General features: G+C 34.3%; 1 protein-coding gene across 1 annotated transcript in view; it reads right to left on the bottom strand.

The window, feature by feature from the left end:
- Positions 1 to 24,676, bottom strand: part of Dach2 (dachshund family transcription factor 2) — a 525,789-nt gene that overhangs the window by 260,531 nt on the left and 240,582 nt on the right. The window contains exon 3 of the mRNA XM_057760701.1: positions 20,171 to 20,283. Within this exon, the coding sequence (XP_057616684.1) occupies positions 20,171 to 20,283 (113 nt within the window). The remainder of the gene's footprint in view (positions 1 to 20,170; positions 20,284 to 24,676) is intronic.

Here is a 24,676-nt window from a genome sequence, read left to right as displayed (position 1 = left end):
AAAAAGAAGCATGCATTAATGACATTTCTGTGTATATGTGTATACTTAGTCATGTGTATGAACTTGTATGTGTGCACATATGTGGCAGCTATAGTTCAGTGGTAGGTGTCTTGTTCAATAAATGACTCCACCTTATTTTTTGAGGAATGGTCTTTCTCTTAACGTAGGCCTCATGGGTTTGCTGGCTAGCTCACAAAACAAGGGGTCTTCTTCTTTCTTACCAGCCCTTAATACCAGAACAGAACATAGTACTTGGGTTTCCAAAAACCTGTGTTTAGGGATTAAACTGAGATCCTCATGCTTGAATTGTAAGCAATCTGCCAACTGACTCATAAGATTTTTACTATCAGTATTTGATCATCATTTTGACACTTGCATGTGTACAAATTTTTTAATCAACCATCAGTTTCTATACAATAAGTATTTAGCCATAAGAACTCTCAAAAATTTCCCTTATATAAGGTATACATTTAAATGAGCTCAAAACATTATTTAAAATATACACACTGCAAGAAGACATATCAAACACTTTCAAAATTATCACTACAAAAAAATAACATCTATACCCCTATCTTTGATTAATAATAAAGACAGGATATATTACATAAACTGAATTTTCAAAGGTATTTTCTAGGTATCAGAGCTACTTTTTAAATTCATTTTTCCTATATGCAGATGATATTCATAAGTGTTAAATATTATTATCTTTCACCCCTTTAATACAAAATGATAAAATATTTTTTTCTGCAGGAATTATTAGATGGGTAACAATGTATTTTGTTTGACATCTACATAAAATATTGTATAAAAAACCCAATGGTATGTTTTATTATACTGAATTATTTCAGTACATCCATCCACATTGCCCAATAAATCAAAATACTTAACAAGGCAGCTTGTTATGTGTCAAGTATTTCATACAACAGCAAGTTTTATTATGATTTTTAAATGTAAACTTTATTGATTTGAAAAAATAAAAACCTACATTAAAAACAGACACTTAAAGAATAAGAGAAAAAGAATAGAGGAAGAATTGTGTATTTTGTTTCATATAGATGTGTATGGTGGTGGGCAATAGTTAAACTTGGTACTTAGAGATAAAAAAATTATTCTATATTCCCATGGTCTTGGCATACAATTATGATTTCCTTATGTAATATCTCACTTGGGGGTTGCTTCAGGATCAACCAGATGGAAAGCAGAGTGCAGTGGTATTCTCATCTCAATGACTGTTTTAGCATCAGTGATCCTCTCAATACAGAGGGAAACCAATGTGAATGGAGTAGCAGTAGGACAACTGGATTATGGCAATATTTGTAAGTTTCATTACCTTAATTATATTGATTAATTAAACATCTTTACTGAAGTAATGCACCCAAGAAACTGCAACACAGAACAATTTGTTACTGTTAATTTTCTCAGTGTGAAAAGTAAATTTCAGACATTCAGCAAATACATAATTATTACATCTTGAAAGAAAAAATATATCTACACACAATAGTATCAACCATCAACTAGTTTATACAAGCTATCCTGCACTGTCACCTATTACAATAATCATCAAAAATCAAATCAACCTTATTTGAGAATAAAGAACATGATTAGCAGTAATTAATTAGCTATATTGTTTCCAGGATTGCCTAGTCTGAAACAACAGATATTTGTTACTAATTGTAATCTGATTGTAATAAAATAAATTCCAGTATGACCCTGACGTTTCATAATTGAAATTTTCAAAGTCCATTTTTTTTCAAGAGATCATTCAAGGTTTTTGAGCTTTGTAATCTAAATGCATCTAGGCTTTGAAACTGCTACCTCATGTCTTAGGATTTCAGTTATTTAGGGAATGTTACTGAACTTCTTGAAAGGTCATTTTCTTCACTCATTGCTTGCTCATACTAACAGTGTTAACCCCGGAAAGAGGTTAGACTTCATCGGTAGAATCTGTTTGAATCATCTGCAATGACCTGGGTTAGATCTTCAAAAACATAGTAATAATAATTTACAAAGCAAATCTCCTAATATGATTAAGAGTATTAAATAAGAATTTGAAACACTTCTTTTTAAATGTAAACCTAAGGGAAGATACATGCGTGTGTGTGTGTGTGTGTGTGTGTGTGTGTGTGTGTGTGTGTGTGTGTGCGTGTTTTAAAATGAAACACAATGATGTGAGAATATTTATAAAGTATTGCAGAGATTATTGTTAATGTTACCAAATAATGATTATAATTTTCACCATCATCCAAAAAGTGTTTAATTTCCAAATCTTCCCTCACTCTACATCAGAAATCAGATGAGATTTTTATTCTATTTCTATTCTATGAAGAAGTAAAAATATTTTCAAAAGCCTAAAGTTGTTATTTTAGGTTAAAATATTATACTACTCATATAAAATGCACTAAGATATTAACAGAGAAATGAAAAACTGAGAAAAACAACAAATATAAAAAATTTCTTACTATGAATGAGGGATATTTAAGCCTGTCATTGCTCATTCTACTGTCAACATCCTACACTAAAACAAAATTCACAATTAAACGCAGAACATGATACTGTGAAACTACTAGATGGAAAAAGTAGCTAATACTATTGAATTCCTTCATATAGTAGAGAACTTTGATACCTAAGTCATGAATACCAAAAATTAACAAATGGGACCATGTGAAAAAAAATACTTCTGTATGCTCAAGGATACCATCATTCCAGTAAAGAGCCTATAGAATGTGAGGAAAAAACTATCAATTATATACATCTGTTAAAAATTCAACAAAACAATCAACATATTTAAAAATGAAGCAGGGAACTAAAAACAAATAGAGTTTTAAAAGTTGAAATACAAATGGTTTATTTTTTAAAAAAAAATTCTTAGTCATCATGGAAATACAAAGGAAAATTATTTTGAGGATTTCACTTTACCTCAGTCAAAATGGGCAAAAGGAAGAAAATGTGTGTGTGAATGTTTATGTCTTAATGCATTTTTATATCAGTAGCAGAATATTTTAGCCTAAAATACTAATTTTCATGCTTTTGGCTATATTTTTGCCTCTTCATGAGTGACTGACACAAAAACAAATCAGAAGTTATTTCTGATGTAGAGCAAGGGGAGATTTGATGATGTTGTAGATGACGATGAAGATTATAATGCTTATACCATAACATATTAACAATTATCTCTGTAATACTTAATAAACCTTCTCATATAAATATAAGAATATTGTTGGCTTAGATGTGAGGAAAGGGGAACATTTACTGTTTGGGGGCTTGCAAACTGGTTCAGACACAGTGGAAATTGGTATGGCTGTTCCTCATAGACTGAAAATAGGCTTATCATAGGTATTAGCTATATCATCTTTGGGAATAATCCCAAAAGACTCTGTACATTATTATAGAAAAACTTGCTTATCCATGTTCATTGCTTCTTTATTCACAATATCCAAGAAATGAAAATAACCAAAATGCCAATAGACTAATGAATGGACAACAAAGAGATATGGAACATTTATATAGTTGAATATTATTGAGCTATTAAGAAAAACAAAATTACAAAATTTACAAGTAAATTAATTGAACTAGAAATAAACATCCTTAGTGAGAGAACACAAACCTCCAAAGAAAAACATCTCAGGTTTTCCCTAATTTTTGGAAGACATCGTTTATACTTTACATATATTTATTTCATTTGGAATATCAGATGAATCTTTCAAGGAATGGGAAATAGAATACAATATTAAAAATTGGAAGGGGTAAAGTAAAAGAAAGATTAAATGAGTGAGTGATAAAAAGACATTGTAACGAGATAATGTGGGGAGGAATAACTAGCACCAAAGGCCTTTTGAATGTCCATATGGAAATCAACTATTGTTGAAGATTTCTGAAACCCATACATATATAAAGAGTTTAAATGAAATTGTGCTATAATGGGGGCAATGCCCACAACTAGATACCATATGCTACTAAATACAAAACTCAATATCAGCAATAGTTTACCTTATTTTGAGTTGTTAGCCAGTATTTTCTCATAGAATATTACAAATATAACAGGCTAACAACAGTGCTATTATTTACCCTCTAGAATTTGACAGTAGGACACTATTGCTTAAGATTTGATGTGGGATTCTCCTCTGTATGCTGTGAATAATACTGGTTAATAAAGAAACTGTCTTTGGCCTGCACAAGGCAGAACTTAGGTAGGCAAGGAAAACTAAACTGAATGCTGGGAGAAAGAAGGCAAAATCAGAGAAAAGCCATGTAGCCTCGCTAGAGACACATGCTGGAAATTTACCAAGTAAGCTACACCACGTGGTGATACACAGATTAATAGAAATGGGTTAAATTAAGGTGCAAAAGTTAGGCAACAAGAAGCTAGAGTTAATGGGCCAAGCTGTGATTTAATTAATATAGTTTCTGAGTGGTTATTTTCGGGCTGAGCAGACTGAAAAGAACAAGTGGCTTTCTACAAAAAATTGGCGCTCCAACATGTACTAGCTAAATCCACATAAAACCTAAGAGGGCTTAGAAAAGAATTCTAGACATTAAAAAAAGCCAAAGTGTAGCTGAATTTTTTTCAGATGTGCTCAGCCTGCTGGTGGCATGCTGCAGCTCCTTTAAGAAAGGTCTTCCTGATTCATGGAAAAACCACATGGTTTCAAAATGGCAGCTCAAACTGCTCTGGCTCTTTCAGAAGACGGAGTACTTGAATGGTGTTTGTGGGCACGGGTTCTTATATGCCCACTTGGGATCGAAGGAAAGTAGCTGAGACCATGCTCATGGCTCATCGCTCCCCAACTGGGCAGGGAGCAGGATCAGGTCTACTAGTCATGCACAAGTAGGAGAACATTACAGGTTCCTGCTACAGTACACAGAGATATTTCCAGGCCATGAAGTATGCTGCATGGAAGATTTAGCTTTTACTCATATAAAAGGGGTTTATATGCTGCATGGTGCTTCCCAGAGTTGAGGTGGTGAGGATGGCTCCTACTGGGCAGTATCTGAAGCACTAGACATGCTTCCTCCATGTTGACTGGGGAGAGCCAACAGGTAGGGCCATGTTGGCCCTAGCTATGCACAATTATCATTTTAAGAAGCAGTCCTGATCAGAAAATAATTACAGATACACAATAAAGACAGATTCAAATAAAAAAGACCTCTAAATGGGTCATAATGTTGAATAAATGTACAAAGGCTTGGGAGCAAGAAGGAAGACTATAGAGAGCTATATAAAGGAGGAAATTGTTTAAAAAATAAAACAAAATCTTTAAAGAGACAGAGTACAGTCATAGAATAAACAAGTAAAGATAATAAAATAAATATTAAATTTATAGAAAAAGTAGTAGAGTAAGGAAAATAAGTCACGTAAAGATGGAATATACACAAAAGTCTGGATTATGTATATTATTATGTTTTTTTAATGTTTTGATGGTGAAGGAACTAAATATAGAGAGACATTTCATTGTATGGGCTGCTAAGTTACAACATAAAGGTATCTTGACTCCAAAGGATTTGTTGCTTTGGAAAAGAGGTTCTTCTTTTATTTCCACAGAGGATGAGAACCTGTGGAATCCTTCCAGACTAATGTGGTTTGGTGGACCAAGATCACCCAAAAGGTCTCCATCAAAATCCCCCAAAAGAAAATATTTTACCCAACAAAAAGCAGGAAGCAGTTTGGAGAGAAATATGTTCATATTCCAAAATACTGTTTATATATTTCTTTTACATTTAAAGGGCAATATGATATAGAGATGAATACTTTGCATTTGTATGGATCTTGGTTTATTGCTACAAATTTAAGGTCAATTTTGTTATATGTACATTTCTGCTCTTGATTAAGGTATTCTGTTTGTGCAGATTATTTAAAAATGTAATGTATAATTAAGAAATATAGGTTAATATATAGTCATCTATAATAGTCAAGCTTGTAGTCATGTTAGGTTTTCTAGATATACAGAGATATAATTCAGTTAGATAGGTATTATTCAAATCTTTCAAAGACCTTCAGAATATGGCATTTAGGCATTTATGACTTTTCATGACAGGGAGACACATATGCTCCTGGCAGCACCAATTACTTCAAGAGGATGATGGGCAGCAAAAAGGCACCTTATGGTGTTGGTTAGCCATTTGGGCAAGAAGCTGCTCTTTTCTGGTCTGCTTGATGTTATGCTGTTTGAACTGGACATGTGGAACCCACAGATAAATGACTGCTGAAGTTGCCTAAAGAAGGTAAACAGTACTTTAGGGTTTCTGCTTCATGGATCTGATAGACATAGGACACAGAAGAAAGTGACTGAAAAACTGCCAATATAGGTAGAACTGTCTTTGAAATTTCCTGCTTCATGAAAAAGTCTGACAAATACTATGGGCCTATAGGCTGAAGATGGATGCCACAATGGTACAAAAGAACTTTGGGTGGCACTGCAAACATCAAGAGGTCTCTGTCAATTCTAGTTTTGGAAGTTACTTACGACGTACTTCCTCTTTATTTAGGTAATATTGTGTTCTTCTGGAGTCTTTGATGGAGTTGAAGAATAGATAGTTAAAGTTTTCCTTCATTACGATAAAAGATAAAATAGATATAAATATTGTAACTGTAATCTTTGCTTGATAACTGTTTTATGTAATTTTACTATGTTAAAGTTAAAACCTTCCTTTTTATTTAAACAGAAAAGGGGAGGTAATGTAGTATTATCCTATGTATGCTGTGAATACCATTGGTTAATGAAGAAACTGTCTTAGGCCTGCACAAGGCAGAACTTAGGTAGGCAGGGTAAACTAAACTTAATGTTGGGAGAAAAAAGGTAGAGTCAGAGAGAAGCCATGTAGCCCTGCTGGAGACAGACGCTGAAATTTTACCAGGTAAGCCACAGCCACTTGGTGATACACAGACAAATAGAAATGGGTTAAATTAATATGTAAAAGTTAGCCAATAAGAAACTTGAGCTAATGGATCAAGCTTTAATTAATACAGTTTCTGTGTGTTTATTTTGGGGCTAAGCATCTAGAAATGAACAAGCAGCTTTCTACAACAAAGATGTCATACAATTGAATCATAGAACTTTGAGAAATCTACCTGTACTCAACTGGAAGCTTCATCCTTACTGTCTAGATTTCATAGTTATGAAAGGTCTTATACATACTACTAGCAGAGAAAAATAATAGTCAGTCTAATCCCTGAAAGCTACAATAATGTCCTCTCTACAAAATATATTGATGCAATAGTGGTCTACAAAATATACTGATACAATAGTGGCACAAATTTTATGAGAGCAATCATTCATATTTAATTGTATTTAAGGCTCACTTCTCAATTTGGAACCCAAACCTGATACTCTAAATGAGGCCAAAATGCAGGAAAGCTTCTATTTTTATTTTGTTAAATGGACATTGTATTAATTAGTTATTGCTATTCCCAGAGATCAGTGCATAATTCAGTCCTTAGGAAAATATTTTTGTGAGGCAACAATTAAAACAGAGACCCACAACTGGTAATGATACAAATTAGGATATTTCAGAATTTCAGCCCTGAACCAGCTATCTATATCATATCTCTCTCCACAAAGTTCAAGAATCTAAGAGAAAGAAAAGATAAGAAAATGTGAAATATTATAGAAACAGAGATGGTACAAAGAATCTGACCTCAAGAAAGTTGTATTCCTGAAAAATCAAGGCAGATAGACATGTGAACTTCAAATGATTGAGGCAGTATGCATAAGACCACAAGCTTAAACAAGACAAAATCCCAACACAGAGAAAGGGATATAGGTATGAACTTATAGCTGGAAAGTTACTAGCAGTTCATTGCTGATAAGAGACAGAAAGTCTGTTTTCTTCAATGGTGGGGCACTTAGTACACTAACCACATTCTAGGTCACTTCCTATGCCTAGGCCAACACAAATAGATTTGATGAGTTTGAAAAAAAGAAGGTAGCAAGAGCATGAAGTTTGGTAGGTAAGATGATGGGAGGGCATCTGAAGGGGATAGTGGAGGGAATAATTATGAATAAAATATATATTGTATGAAATTGCCAAAAATTAATATAATTACTATCTAAAAATTCAAAATTGGAAAGTCCAGCTTTTTCTAGGCCATAGTTCTTTGCAAACACATAAGATACAAATAAAACTCAGTGAAATATGGGAAATTATTTAGTATTCATGTAACATTTATTATAATTTATAATACTGCTTATTAAAAAGCCCCAAACAAATACATATATTAAATATATCATAACATCACAAATATTGATTTGGTCTGTTTAGATTGTGTTTACCCTTTTCTTCTACTATTGAGAATAGTATGAGATGTATCTTTATGACTGCTTCTTAGTTTTCAAGTTTAATGAGTGTGATATTTTCATACATCATTAAAATTGAAAAATATTCATTCCAATAATGCAATCAGGCTAACTTGAAAATAAAAATGGCACCATACTATCAAAGCTAGTCATAATTATTCTGACTTGAATTGAGTGTTGAATTCACCATTCTAGGCATGGTTCATTGTAGAATTAAAACCATGGAGATTGGGATGACTGCCGATGTTCAAAAGATATTTTATCACAATATACAAACAAAGAAAACAAAACTAAACTAAATATTCAACCACCTTTCAGGAGTGAATACTACAGAAATTCCATCAGAATCATTTTATTACTTCTTTGTAAGCTGTCAGTGTAAAGCTCTCTCAGGTCTGCTTCCACATCTGTCTTTTTTAAAGGCTTCATAATCTGTGGAGAAGGCAGTACTCATCTTTGAGGAAATTGAAAATTACATAGATCAAAAAACGCAAAAGTTAGTTTAAGAAATTGGTGTTCCTTTTCCCTCTTGTACATCACAAATCTTATTTAGAAAAATATGCTATTTGTATGACTGTTCTGTCAAGGGACTAAGATTTTGATGATATATGAATAAGAGAAAAGATATATAATGAGATAATATCAGTAGTTTAATTACATGAAACTAAAATGCAGTTTAATGTTATCATTTGAAGATGACTAGGGAAAATGTCAAGATGGAATTTTAGAAAACAATGACTCACAAAATAAATTGTAGTGTTTCTTATGTTTTGTTATATTATTTTAATAGAGAACACATTGTTCAATAAATACATGTTCAATGAAATAAAATCATATAGAACTGTATCTTTCTATTTATCTACATCTGTTTTGATAGCATATCTATATTTTTATGTTCACATAGGTATATTACTAAAAAGAATATATGCCACTACTTTAAAGAATATAGAACTTTAGTAATAAAATATGCATGTATTTTGCACATAAACAGACATGTTGATGAATGGAATCAAGTTGAAGACCCAGACATGAATCAACATGTTGCAGAATATTATTTTAAGGTGAGTTACATATGTTTATGCTGTGAAATATTTTCTTAATGATGTAACATGTCTTGCTTTTGTTTGTTTCACTTGTTTTACTCTGTGAAGCTCTGATTCTTTGCTTGTCTAAAACACCTGATTGTCTTATAAAGAGCTGAATGGCCAATAGCAAGGCAGGAGAAAGGTTGGAGAGCTGGCAGGCAGAGATTATAAATAGAAGGAGAGCCGGGCGGTGGTGGCGCAGGCCTTTAATCCCAGCACTTGGGAGGCAGAGGCAGGCGGATCTCTGTGAGTTCGAGACCAGCCTGGTCTACAGAGCTAGTTCCAGGACAGGCTCCAAAGCCACAGAGAAACCCTGTCTCGAAAAACCAAAAAAAAAAAAAAAAAAAAAGGAGGAGACACAAGAAGGAAGGTATGGGCAATGAAGGAGCAAGGAGGGAAGGGACAAGATGGAAGAAGGGGGAGGTGATCAGGGGCCAACCACCCATCCACCCAGCCAGCCAGGAACTAAGTGAAAGTGAGATATAAAGAGGTAAGAAAAGAAAAAAGCCCAAAGGCAAAAAGTAGCTAGGGTAATTTAAGATAAACAAAACTGGCAAGAAACAATCCAAACTAAGACTTGGCATTTATAAGAAAGAATAAGACTCTGTCTGATTTATTTGGCAGCAGGGTGGTGGGCCCCCAAAAGAGGTAAAGAGCCAAAAGAGTAAAAAACAACCAACTACATTTCAGCATTCCAACATGGGGAGAGAGTTAAAGAAAATTCCAAAACACTTTGGTATACCAACGCAGGGCCAAATTTCTGTGTAGGGCCAGAGAAAGCTGGATAAAAAAAGATATGGCTCCTTTAATAAACTCAGCTGTACAGCAGAGCACTTAAACTCCATTTTTAATGCTAAATAGAAACAAAAAAACTAAGCACAAATACCTACAATAGTGTAAACATTGGCATTATAGAGTTCTACAAATAATTAATGCAGTTCTTGGTCACCTACCTCCTACAGGGTCACAAGCCTTGGGTATAGTGCATAAGCAGTTATAGAAAGAAAGAAATGGTTTAAAGAAAACAAAGTCCTTAAAGCGACAGTTAAAATTAATATAAAAGAAGAAAGCCATGTGAAGATGGTAAAACACAGTGAGTCTGGATCCTGTATGCTATTGTGTTGATTTTGAATTTTTATTGCTGAAAAGCAAAGGACAGCTGCTAAATCACTTGAAATTCAATGAAATGATGGAGGAAAGTCATTGGTTAAATAATAAAGAAACTGCTTGGCCCTCATAGGTTAGAACATAGGTGGGTGGAGTAAACAGAACAGAATGCTGGGAGGAAGAGGAAGTGAGCTTAGATGCAGGGCAGCTCCTCTCAGAGACAGATGCCATGCAGCTGCTCGCCAGGCCAGAAGTCATACAGTTCCTCTCAGGGCAGACGCAATGAAGCAAGCCGCCAGGTCAGACATGCTGAATCTTTCCCGGTAAGACTGGTGCTACACAGATTATTAGAGATGGGTTGATCAGGATATGAGAATTAGCCAGTAAGGGCTAGAGCTAATGGGCCAAGCAGTGTTTAAAAGAATACAGTTTGTGTGTTGTTATTTCAGAGTATAAGCTAGCCAGGCGACCAGGAGCTGGGGCGGCAGGAACGCAGCCCACAGCTCCCACTACAGAATGGCCCCCAATGTGGGATAACTGGATCCACAGAAAGCCTGAGAAGGCTTGGGAAAGAATAGAGTAAAGCATGTTTTCTTGGTAGCTTGCTTCATTGCGTCTGCCCTGAGAGAAGCTGTATGACTTCTGGCCTGGCGAGCAGCTGCACGGCATCTGTCTCACTTCCTCTTCCTCCCAGCATTCTGTTCTGTTTACTCCACCCACCTATGTTCTAACCTATGAGGGCCAAGCAGTTTCTTTATTATTTAACCAATGACCTTCCTCCATCAATGAGAGACTGCTGAAATTAAGCAGCCTATTTTCTGTAGGTATGCCTTAACTTTTAAAAAATCAAAAAGAGTATTTGTCAAATGGAAATCAAAAATATTTGGAGAAGTGGTTTTGCTTTGTATACCACAGGAAACAAGAAGCTGTGGATTAGTTCCAGTTTGATATGGATCTGGTTTGATCAAGGGAGACCTCCCAAAAGTTGACAGGTGATATCTCTCAACAAAAGTGACAGATAGGGCCGGGCGGTGGTGGCGCATGCCTTTAATCCCAGCACTTGGGAGGCAGAGGCAGGCGGATCTCTGTGAGTTCTAGACCAGCCTGGTCTACAAGAGCTAGTTCCAGGACAGGCTCCAAAACCACAGAGAAACCCTGTCTCGAAAAACCAAAAAAAAAAAAAAGTGACAGCTAGAATTCCCAGGACTTGGCTATTATCTCAAATTTTCTCAGGGACCCTTAAGATACTTTGTCCACAGACACCAGGAAGCAGTCTAGAGAAAACAACATCCACATTACCAAGAGTTGCATTGTGGGAGGTTTTTGTTTATTTGGTGGGTTATGGATGTTTCTAAATATAAAAATATAGAATAAAAACAACTATTAATCTCAGATATTTGCATTGTCATTGATTTTGGTATACAAAATTAAAGTTAAAATTAAAGTTAAAAAATTTTTTAAAAATTTGATATAAATTTAAAGTTACTTTTGTTTTACTGTATGTTTCTACTCTTGTTTGTATTGTGCTTATGCAGATAATTTTAAAATGCAATGTATAAATATGAAATTAGGTTAGTAGTTAATCTATCATAATCAACTTGTAGTCACATTAGGTATATTTTCTAAGATAAATAGAAAGATTTTAGATAGATAAATGGTTTTCAAACACTTCAAAGAGCTACCGAATATGGCATTTAAAATGTTTTGTTAACCTAGTAATTCTCATGACAATGAGACACATCTGCTCCTGGCAGTACTGATTTACTTCAGAGAAAATGATGGGCATTGAAGAAACTCCATAGAAGTTTGCTTTTATTGTGGCAAGGTTAGCCACTGGTCAAAGAAACTGTTTTTGCTTTGACTGCTTGATTTGATGTTATGCAGACTGGACATGTAGGATACACAGTAAAATGACTGCTGAATTCTGCAAAACAATACAGTCCTTCAAATGTCCTGCTTCACTAAAAAGTCTGCCAGATAAACTAGACCTGTAGACTGAAGATGGATGCCCCGACATTGCTTAGAAACTTTGGGTAACTGTCCAGGTAGCCAGATATCTCTGTCATTTCTAGAGACTTGGAAGTTGCTTGCAATGCACTTCTTGTTTACTTAGGTAATATTAATTCCTTCTGGGGTCTTGGATGGAGCTGAAAACTAGATAGTTATAGTTGCGGTTTTCTCTAATTCTGAAATAAAGTAAGTTAGGACTTGGATTCCCTAAAATAAGTATTTTTCCCTGAATTTGTTAAATGCAAATGCACTGAAATAATTCTTACTTGTTAACTGTTTTTATTATGTATAACTTTACTATGTCAAAGTTAAAATCTTACTTTTTATTTGGACAAATGAGGAATGTTATAGAATATTATTTTAAGATGGGTTTCATTTGTTTATGATGTGGAACATTTGTTTAATTGTGTAAAGATGTGTTACTTTTATTTATGTTGCATATGTTTAACTGTGAGGCTGTGATTCTTTTTTATTCAAAGATTTATTTATTTATGTATTTATTATGTATACAACATTCTGCCTCCATGTATGCCTGCAGGCCAGAAGAGGGTACCAGATCTCATTACAGATCGTTGTGAGCCACCATGTGATTGCTGAGAACCGAACTCAGGACCTCTGGAAGAGCAGCCAGCACTCTTAACCACTGAGCCATCATCTCTCCATCCCAAAGCTGTGATACTTTAACTCTCTAAAGCACCTGATGGTCTAAGAAAGAGCTGAACAGGCAATAGCTAAGCAAGAGACAGGAGAGGTGGAGCTGACAGGTAGAGATAATAGATGGGGGTGAAATCTCAGAAGAAGGAGCAAGAGAACAAGGAGAGGAGGACACTAGGGGCCAGTCACCCAACCACATAGCAAGCCGCAGAAAAAGAAGTAAGAATGCTATTCAGAAACAGAAAAATAAAAACCCAGAGGCAAAGATGGATAATTTCAGAAAAGCTGGCTAGAAATAAGCAAAGCTAAGGCCAGGCATTTATAAGTAATAATAAACCTCAGAATATTTATTTGGGAGCTGGGTGAAATGACCTCCCCAAAGGAAAAAAGAATAAAAAAAAACAAACAAGCAAACATAAAAACCACAAAATATATATAAACTGGAAGAAAACTAGTATGTTCAAAATTGGCCCTGAACGGCTGAATGTTGAAAAATACAAATATTTTCATACTCATCACCATCATCCTGCATAGAACTCAAGTCCATGTGGATCAAAAACCTCAACATGAAACCAGACACATTGAAAACAGGAAGTCGTGTTGAACTCATCAGCACAGGAGACAACTCCCTAAGAAGAGAACTGATAGTGCAGGAACTAACAATTAACATATGGGACCCCATCAAACTGAAAAGCTTCTATAAGGCAAAAGACATTTTCAATATGATGAAATGGTAGCCTATAGAACTGGAAAAGATTTTCACAAACTCCACATCTGATAGAGGGTTAATATCCAAATATATATAAAAAACTCAAGAAACTAGACATCAACAAACCATTTAATCCAATTAAAAATGGGGTACAGATCGAAACTGAGAATTCTCAACAGAGAAATCCCAAATGGCTGAGAAACAATCAAACAAATATTCTCCAGCCTTAGGCATCAAGAAAAGTAAAACTAAAATGACTCTGAGATTGCATTTTATACTTGAATGACTAAGTTCAAAAACACAAGTTCATGCAAGAGAAGCACACTCTTCCATAGCTGTTGGGAGTGCAAACTTGTACAGACATGTTGGAAATAAATATGGAAGTTTCTCAGAAAAGTGGGAATCAATCTACCTCAAGACCCAGCTATCCCACTCCATCAGACCACAAGGACACTTGTTCAATTGTGTTCATAGCAGCTTTATTTGTAACACTCATGCAGGAGGAGGCCACCTGTTCTTCCTGGCCGCCCAGCTAGTTTAGACCCAAAATAATCACACAGAAACTGTATTAATTAAATCACTGCTTGGCCCATTAACTCTAACATTTTATCGGCTAACTCTTACATCTTAATTTAACTCATCTCCATTAATCTGTGCATTACCACAAAGTTGTGGCCTACCAGCAAAGTTTCAGCATGTCTATCTTCAGAGGCGTATCCATGGCATCACTTAAATCCACCTTCTTTCTCCCAGCATTCAGTCCAGTGTTCCAAGCCTACCTAAGTTCTGCCCTAACAACAGGCCAAGGCAGTTTCTTTCTTCATTAACCAATAAAAGCAACACATAGACAGAAGGACTTCCCACACTACACTCAGAACGTGGAAATAACCTAGATGTCCCTCAAATGAAGAATGGATAAAGAAAATGGGATACACAATGGAGTATTACTCAGCTGTTAAAAATAACTAAATGAAGTTTGCAGGCAAAGAGAACTAGAGAAAAAAGCCATCCTGAGTGAGGTAACCCACATCCAGAAAGACAAGCATGGTATATCCTCACTTATAAGTGGATATTAGGTATAAAGTAAAGGATAATCATGCTATAATCCACAGGCCCAGGGAATCTAAGTAACCAGAAGGGCTAGGATTGAGAGGTAGACAAATCTCCCTGGGAAGAGAAAATAGAACAGATTTTTACTGGGGACTCGTGGAAATGGGAACCGGAGAAATCAGGAGGTAGGGGATGGAGTAATTAAGGGAGAGTGTGGGGAAGGGGTTAGTGAAACTGGGCGGTGTGTGTGTGGGGGGGTAATTGCACAATAATGTGGAAATCTAGTCCAGTGGAAACTCCCAGAAATCTATGAGGTTGATCCTAGGAAAAACTCCTAGTAATGGAGGATATGGAGTCTGAACTGGCCATATTCTATAACCAACCAAGACTTCTAGTGGGGGGACTGGGACACCAACCTAGCCACAAAACTTTTGACCTACAATCTACCCTTCCTATAAAATTTTCTGGGGCAACAGTGGCTCAGAACTTGTGGAATTAGGCCACCAGTGACTGGTCTTGATTGATGCTCACTCCAGGAGAGGGATTCTATGACTGACACTGCCTGGATGACCAAGAATATGAAGCAGGATGGCTCAGATACCTAGGGTAGAACCAAATACAATTTCTAATAATATTGTGCTATATTCCTTCCTATATCAGTGCCTAGTCCAATCATCATTAGAGAGGCTTTCTCCAGCAGCTGATGGGAACAAATGGAGACACCCACTGTCAAACATTAGGTGGAGCTCAGGGAACCCTGGAGAAGAGGGGTGATAAGAGGGGTCGAGGATATTAGGAAAACATGGCCCACAGAATCAACTAACCAGGTATCATTGGGGATCACAGAGACTGAAGCATAAATAAAGGAGCCTGCTTGAGTTTGTACTAGGTCCTCCGCATACATGTTATGGTTGTTTAGCGTAACATAACATATATATTATGGTTGGAGATTTTGTGGGACTTTTAACAGTTGGAGTTGGGGTGTCCCTTGACTCTTTTGTCTGCTCTTGAGAACCTTTTCCTCCTACTGTGATGCCGCATGTAGCATTGGTATGAGAATTAGTTCCTAGTCTTATTGCATCTTGTTATGATGTGTCTGTTGATATCCCTGCTCTTTTCTGATGTGAAACGGAGGAGTAGTGGATCTGAAGGAGGAGGGGAGGTGGGGGAGGCAACTCAGAAGAGAGAAGGGAAAGGAAGTTGTATTGGGGATGTATTGTATTAGAGAAGAATAACTTAAAAAATAAAAAAGAATATTTTCTGTTAAAAAAGTAATAAAACAAACAATAAAAATAATATAAAAAAGAATAGACCTCAGGTTCTATATTCATGCAAAGACCAATCTTCAGTAATTATATGTTGATAATTTTTAATAAATATTTTGCTAAAATGATTTTAGCTACATAGTATTCTTCATTTCAAGTATATTTTGAAAAAGATCCTCTTTACATAGTGTAAGTCACTTTGTACCTCAAATTTCCCTCAAACTCATGGCAAAGTTTTCCCTCAGACCCTCAAATGTGGAAATTGTAGGTGCATGTAAGAGTACCCAGCTAAACTCCAAGGACTGTAATGTATCTATATATATTTTCTCTCACATGCAAAACTTATTTTTATATATTCAATTTGGTAAATTAAATAGAACATTTTACTAGTAATAGACACCTCAGTAAAGTTAAAGTTTAAATTACTCAACTTTCTTGCTTGTGAAAATACAACCCAGAGGAAATACGGCCTGGCGGTGGTGGCGCACGCCTTTAATCCCAGCACTCGGGAGGCAGAGGCAGGCAGATCTTTGTGAGTTCGAGGCCAGCCTGGTCTACAAGAGCTAGTTCCAGGACAGGCTCCAAAACCACAGAGAAACCCTGTCTCAAAAAAAAAAAAATAGTGGACTAAACATGCCGGGTGGTGGTGGCGCACGCCTTTAATCCCAGCACTTGGGAGGCAGAGGCAGGTGGATCTCTGTGAGTTCGAGACCAGCCTGGAGAGCTAGTTCCAGGACAGGCTCGAAAACCACAGAGAAACCCTGTCTCGAAAAACCAAAAAAAAAAAAAAAAAAAAAAAAAAAAAAAAAAAAATTTAAAAGAAAAGTATAAATCACAAAAGATTCACATATAATAGACAATATTATATCAGATTATGTAAATAAAGAAGTATAACTAATTTAATGGTACACTAAAAATATCAAGAAAACCACAAGCAAATAAGATGATGATTTGTGGAGCACAATCTTAATGGAAACAACTACAAAACATTACTGTACCCTAAGGCACAAGGAACATTGGAGTAGAGGGGACAGAAAGACTGTAAGAGCTAGAGTATCTGGGAGTTTCCTGTGAGACTGTATTTACTAGCAATGTCAGAGGCTACACCTATAAAGTCTTACCAACATGGCTGCCTAGCACATAAGCTAAACAAGGGCGTGAATTTGAAAGCAAACAAGAAGGAGTTTATGGAAGAGTTTGAAGGGAAGAAAAAGAAAGGAGAAATGATGTAAATATAACATAATCTTAAAAATAAAATCAAAAATTAAAAATAAAATGAAAAATAAAGATCATCTGAATTTTTCAAAAATACTTTAAAATCAAATTTATAATATTTAAGCAAGGTAGATATGTTCAGACATGAAATTTTTTTAGTGAAGTTGAAAGCTAATTCTCTAACAGTTACCTTTTCTAATAGAAGCAAAAATGGTTTATATAATTAAAAATAACATATAATCCCCAAATTATTAGCATATGAACTTGTAAAACATTTTTTCTAACATTTGACTATAGAAGAAATATTCTTAGACATATGAAGTAATTCATGCAAAATAAGAAAGAGTATCCCTCTGGAAGTCTGAAGATTCCTTGATCTTCCACTGAACAGTATTTTCCTATTTGCCTGCTCTACAGAAGTTATATTTTGCCTTTCTAGATACAAATCACTGATACTTCTGTCATCCCATTCTAAGCATAAGCCAAGGAAAACAGAATTTTAGGAAGAAAAGACAAATTTCCAGTATAACTTGGAGGCTCTGATATCATACAGAAGGAAATAATACATGCCAAAGAAAATTGGGGCTCTAGATTTTAACCACCTTGGGATTAAACACATCTCTGCCTGAATTTATGGCCTGAATTTAAATTCACTAAGCCACATTTCACTTGAAAAATGAAGGCAATGTCCATAAGAATACTATAAAGATAAAATAAAGTGTATATGAAACATTTAGTGCCATAGGAACTTAATATGCATTAGATATTTACCCCAAATAGGTAAATTACTAATGGTTACTAAACAGTAAATTATCTATAAGGTGCTTTTTAATCATTTGTTCTTTCATTTCCATGTTGTCTAAAAATCTGAACTCACACTAGATTATTTACATAGTATTGCTTTTAGGCATAATATATTTTACTATCTAGATACAGATTATTTGTTAAGCATTAAGATATAGCTCAGAAAGTACTTTTTCATCTGTATGTGGCTATATTTATAAGACAATGTTTATTAATATATGAAATTGTATATATTATACATATTGTATTATGTATTATACATAAAAATTTATATATTATATATTTGTAAATATTTTAAGTCATCAAAGTTATTAATTCCCCAAAGTTATTAATTTTCCATTCCCAAATTCTTTCTTAACCAATGACACCATCACCCAACATACTGCCCAAACAATATTAATCATGTTATTCTACTAGCTCTACATCTACGTCCAATCATTATTAATCAACAAATTATTATTAATAAATCACTTTGGAACATCTTTTCCATTGAACTGAATGTGACTTCATTCAGATGCTCAGTATATCTTTCTGGAAAGGAGATAACTGTTCATCCTTTCTGCCCTTAGTTTCATTTTTATCTACCTTACATAGCAATTGATTTTAATATATTTACTTATTTCTTTTAGTAATGATTCCTTTAGTACATAAAATGTTTTAACGAAAAATGAAATGGTATACATTTAAACACATGAGACACTGAGACATAAGTGCCTGACCTCTTTGCACACTTTCATGTGAGCAACCAAAAAGAAAAGGAATAAAATAAAAAAGAAAAGAAAAAGAGTTCTGAAATATATTTAGAAATGTCTGGTCTATAAGAAAAGAGAAAACAGCTTAATATGGTAAATAAAATGCAAGTTTCACCGTCATTTATTTCCTTCTATTCAAAGCACATCAGTTATAAGCCTCCCACCTCAATTCCTTGCTTTATTCCCCTTCATTTTGTTTTTATTCCCCCTGTGAAAATAATCACTGTCTCATCTCTTCTGTGCTTCTTTATGTCTGGAGTGCCATCCCTTGATTCTCCACATCTAACACTAACCCTCCAAAATACAGATCAAAAATTCAGTCTTTCTGATCATTACCCAATTTATGAGAGGGGTTTACTTGCTTCTATCATTGTGAATTTTTTCCACCTTATATCTAGTTGTGTGTTATTATGTTATTATATCTTTTTTCTTTAATTCTAAGATGACCAAGACCACTACTCATAAATTTGTCCCTTTTCGTAAGGCATTAAAATCCAAAGTAAGTGATTTATAAATTTGTGTTATTGATAGATGACAGATAAGAGACAGATAGATAGACAGGCAGACAGACAGACAGATAATGTCTTTATTAAATGTTTTCCTGCTATAATAATTTTAAACATTTTTGATTCTATTAGAGAATGATTAGGCTAATTTTTCAAGTGTTTTGGATGCTCATGGGCACTTTTAGAATATCAAAAGAGTTCTATAATAATTAATAAAATTAGTTTTATTAGATTACTTCAGTGTTGTAAAATATTATTCAGGGCAATGATCATCCACAGTATTACTACTAATATACTGTTCTTCTTTATGGAATGCATTTTCTTTCCACATTCTTTAGCTGGTATAGTAACTTTAATAATATACATAGACACCCACAACAGACAAAATGAATATTGGTGAGGTATATAAGGTAAGCATCTGACAGGAAATTTCCTGATGATGTACATTTTTCATCCCACATCTTTTCTCCCAGCACACAGTATACATACAGAAAGAGATTTCTTATAAGGAAATGACATTTAGAAAATCATATCAATTTACTTTGTGTCACTGAATTTTTTTTTAAATCATGTTTGCCTGAATACTCAAAATATTCAATAATTCCACCTCTAGTAGAGCGTGAAAAAGCTTTAAAGGACAGGGAAGTTACACCGATAATAGTTTCTTTCAAACTTTGGGCAGTAAGAAGAGACAAGACTGATCATCAGTTGGATCAAATTACCTGTTGGAGTGATAAGTCCTGGAGATAAAAGGCCTGGAACTGCATGGGGCAGAAGGCGGGCATTGTCTTGCAACACTCCCAGAGAACGCTTAGGGGGCCTGCCAGGTCTGGAACTGTTGGAAAACAAAGATAAAACACAAATACCATGACTTGATACATTTGCTTTCTAGATCTTATTTGTCAAGAATAAATAGAATCTTACACTAGAGACTGTGTGCTGTCGGGATTAATAAGAAAAACCAACATTTTACAATAAATTTTACCGTGTACTTACGGCTAATATTAAAGCCACCAAGGATTAATTTTCAGTTTAGCTTTCATTTGTAAGCCAGTACTTTGCAATACAAACCAGCTGTTGTAAAGATTTCCTAAATTACTCCTTGCCCTTCAAGCTATGTGATCCCTGGTATCAATATACAAAACGAAAGCCTGAGACAGTGAGTCCCAGAATTCAGACTGTACAAGATTGTACAGTATAAATCTCGAATCAAGAAACCAGAAGAGAGGGCTGAAGAGTTGTGAGATGTAGACTAAAACATAATGTTTATTAGCATTTCTGCAACTGCTGGAAACCCATGAGGAACAAAGAAAACTCATTCCAAGTACATCATTTTATTTCTGCTTTCTTTGGATTCACTATAACTAAGAAAAATGCTATGTATGTGGCCTTTTTCTCGAATCAAATATTTATTCACACAATTTTGTTGGTCAATTGAAAATTTTGTGCAATGCATCATATTCGGTCCTCTCCCACCTCTTCCCCTTCCATATCCACTCAACTTTGTGTCCTCTTTGTTTTGAACCCATAAAGTCTCATTTTTGTTGCTCATATATTCTAGCTGAATCAAAACTTAAGCATTAACCTAAACTATTGCATTTACACATTCTTAACTCTAGTGCAAAAAGTTCAGATTATTTCAGAAGATGTGGGTGTAGCTGAGTGATAGCAAGCCTGCTTTACATGCACACAGTCCTAAGTTCAATCATGAGTACAAAGGCATAGGGGAGAAAAATAAATTACAATTACTGAAATAAAATTAAAATTTGTGTATCTGTTTTACCATCTCATTCCCTGATACAGTATAAGAAAATCATCATTTGGAGGGTGCCACAATTTGCAGACCTATCAACCATAGAATATTTGAATAAAGTCATTCTGAAGTTACTATACATCTTATTCTATTAAATGTATTAATTTCTGTTGTAGTGTTACATGTCACAGTGTGAATAAGGAGGTCAAAGGACAACTTGTAGGAGTCACTTCTCTCCTTTTACCATGTGGGTCCTGGAGATTGAACTCAGGTCCTTGGGTTTGGCAGCAAGTGGCTTTATTCACTGAATCATATTTAAAGTCCATATTTTACATATTACTTTTAATTGTGTCTAAAACACTGTTGCTGCCTTTTAAAATAAATGCATTTCATAAAGGAGAATACAGGACTTTTGACTAAAGACTACAATATTGTATGTTAAATAGGGTGAGCATAGAAAAGTATGAGGTTCAGACAAACGATATTCCCAAAATGACTTCTGATTCACAAAGAGATATAAGACAAACTACATTCTATCAATTTTGTGGTAGTAAAGTGCTCCATCAATATAATACAAACTCTGCTTTTCAATAAGGACAACTACTAGCAACTTTACTCAGAGGTACTATTACCAAGCTCATTTTTTTATAAATTGTGCTACCATTATTTTCTGCCATTACACATCAATATTTTATATCATTCTAGCAAGAAAAATTGTTTTTCTCATTTAATGTTTCAATTTTATAAACTTTCTCTACTTTACTTTCTATTCAATTCCGGGTCACAATTTATTTTATTTAACTCAGTGTTGATGCCCTCTTCGCCCTTCCCTGTTCTATGCCTTAAAAAGGTGCTAAAAGGGAAACATAAATTTTACTTCAAATATCCTTTAGGGGCCCAGGATCAGAGAAAACATTTATAAAGATATATGTAATATAATGAAGATAAATTACTTTTAAATAATAGTCACCAAATCTAAAATTTCTAAATGCTTTGTATTGTACTGGGCAGAGCTCAAGTCTCCTATTCAAATCCAGCAGCTCACTCTGTACTTCCCCCCATGTGTTTCAGCGCTTCTCCAGCCTCATAATCTCTCCTCATATTGTCAACTGCAGAAGGATGAAGCCTGATACCCCATCAAATTCCATATGAGGAATCATATAACACCCAACCATTAACAAAAGACTTTGAAAGCCATCTAGTTTAACTAGTTTTGTGTAAGTGTGTGTGTGTGTGTGAATCCTCCTTATTAAAAATAATTCCTTTCAAATAAATTGATAGATACTAGAAGCCTTTTGTTTAGTGGTTCCACTTTAATATCTAAAATTTGGATTGGTACTGGAGAATCCGTAATTTATGTCACATCTAAAACACATGGATATAAATTCCATGGGATTATATTCTCCATCTTTGTATACTTCGAATATCTAACTTATATTAGTATAATTAATTGTGAGTCTTCCAAACAGTAGCCTGAGCTCCATGAAGGCATATGAATGTCTAGTAGTATGTATCACTGACTCTTAAGCAATTCTTATGGTTTGTAGCATACAGGATGCCCAGTAAATAGTTAATTAGATCCATTAGTAGACAGGTGGTAAAAATCTATTTCATGGTTTCTATTATTTCCAAATATGCATTAGATTGTTCTACTTAATAACACGAGCAGAGAGCTAGTTCCATCATTTATTCATCAGATCATTATTTTGTTTTAGACCCTGTACTCTAATGCAATTATATAAGCTTCAGAACATGACCTACACAAATATGACTATAACGTTAAAGAAGAATATGTTAGCTATCACTTCACTATGCTCCCAGAGATTTGAGACACTTAACTGATTAATGGCTACATATTTCTGCAGTCACACACACACACACACACACACACACACACACACATCATTTGTTCAGTAAACCAGTAAACAAATATGTACTATGTATCTACTATCTAGCTATCAGTGACACTGAGGTTAAAATATAAGCTTGAAAGGAAAGATTACTCATTATGATTTTTCTATTGGCATATTGTGAGAACAGGGAACAGACTCTGTCTTTGAAAAAAATGTGCATTCTAGTGACATGAATATATGCTTCCATTATTATTCAAAATTTTATTGACTCTTAAATGAGGATGGTGATATGATATTTCTTTGTAAATATGTTCAAATGTGTCTGAAGAAAAATCCCTCACAGATATCATTGGTTTTACTTTTTTAAAGAGTTAAGCACCTGGAATAAATTAATTGGAATTAAGTTAGTGAAAATAATTTATAATTAGTAAATTTCTAAAAAATATAAAATAGAATTAATATTATTGTTAGTTTCAGACTAAAAATTCATATATAAAAAGACACCAATGGTTCTAAAATCCTAAATTTCCTTTACAAGATAATTCGAAGAAAGTGATGAAAGACAATGTAGAAATCTGTAAAAGCTGGAAAAGATCACACATTTTGATAGACGATTCTGTGAAGCTACTTATCTTTAAGAACTTTATTATCATTAGGCAGATATTTACATATTAATCAAGACAAATAAACACGTGGTGATTTAGCTAGTAAACTGTTATTTAGATGACAATTTAATCAGTATAGGTTGAAAGGTCCATCACTGCAGCATCCGGTTTCTACTAAAATATTGATTGCATTACTGATCTCAGTAATGCTTTATGTTACAAGGCGCAAATAACCATGTAATTACTCTTTAATTGAATGATAATTGCTTCTTGGCAATTATTTGTTTCAGTTTAATTACAAGGTTATTTGTACTCTGTAAAATGAAACACCCCCTTTTAAAGTTCCTACACAAATAGCTCTGTCGGTATGTTACCCGCATGCACTATAAACAGAAGCTGCTAAGAAACATGTAAAATAACCACAGAAAATAGCAATATTTTTACAAATTATTTAACTAATCTATTAAGAAATTATGTTCAAGGGGATTAATACTATACATAACAGTTAAAGATTACATAGATTTAAATTACTGCAGTCTCCTGATTTTATCAGAGTCCATATTTTTATGAAATTTAACCAAATGGTTTTCTTCCTCCTCTGATGAAATTGTTTAGCAGAAATGAACTGGCAACCCAATAACCTGAGATTAAAGGGGGGAAATCACAGAAATAGTAATCACACTTCATATTTCTGTAATTGAACAAAATTTACATTCAACTTATAAACTTTGTAAAAATTGACAGCTCTCGAAGAAAGTTTAATAAGTCTTCTAGTAACAATATGCCTTTCTGTGTTATATCTGTTTCCAGTTGCAATGTACATTGTAGCAAATACTTTCCCCATTAAGATCATGAAACTTCCCTGTCAGATTTTTTTTTTATTTCATTCATCCTTCCTTTTATATTTCAATGAGTAAGCAACTGGAAGTAAATTCTTTGGTCTAAATTTTAAAAACTATCTAATAAATTAACGATGCCATAAGCCTTTAATATAAATTGTATAGGAAATAGTTATTT

This window comes from Chionomys nivalis, chromosome X (genome assembly GCF_950005125.1).
Source record: "Chionomys nivalis chromosome X, mChiNiv1.1, whole genome shotgun sequence".
NCBI classification, from domain to species: Eukaryota; Metazoa; Chordata; class Mammalia; order Rodentia; family Cricetidae; genus Chionomys; species Chionomys nivalis.
Note: the sequence above shows the minus strand (reverse complement) of the source record. Positions and strands in the feature narration are given on the sequence as shown.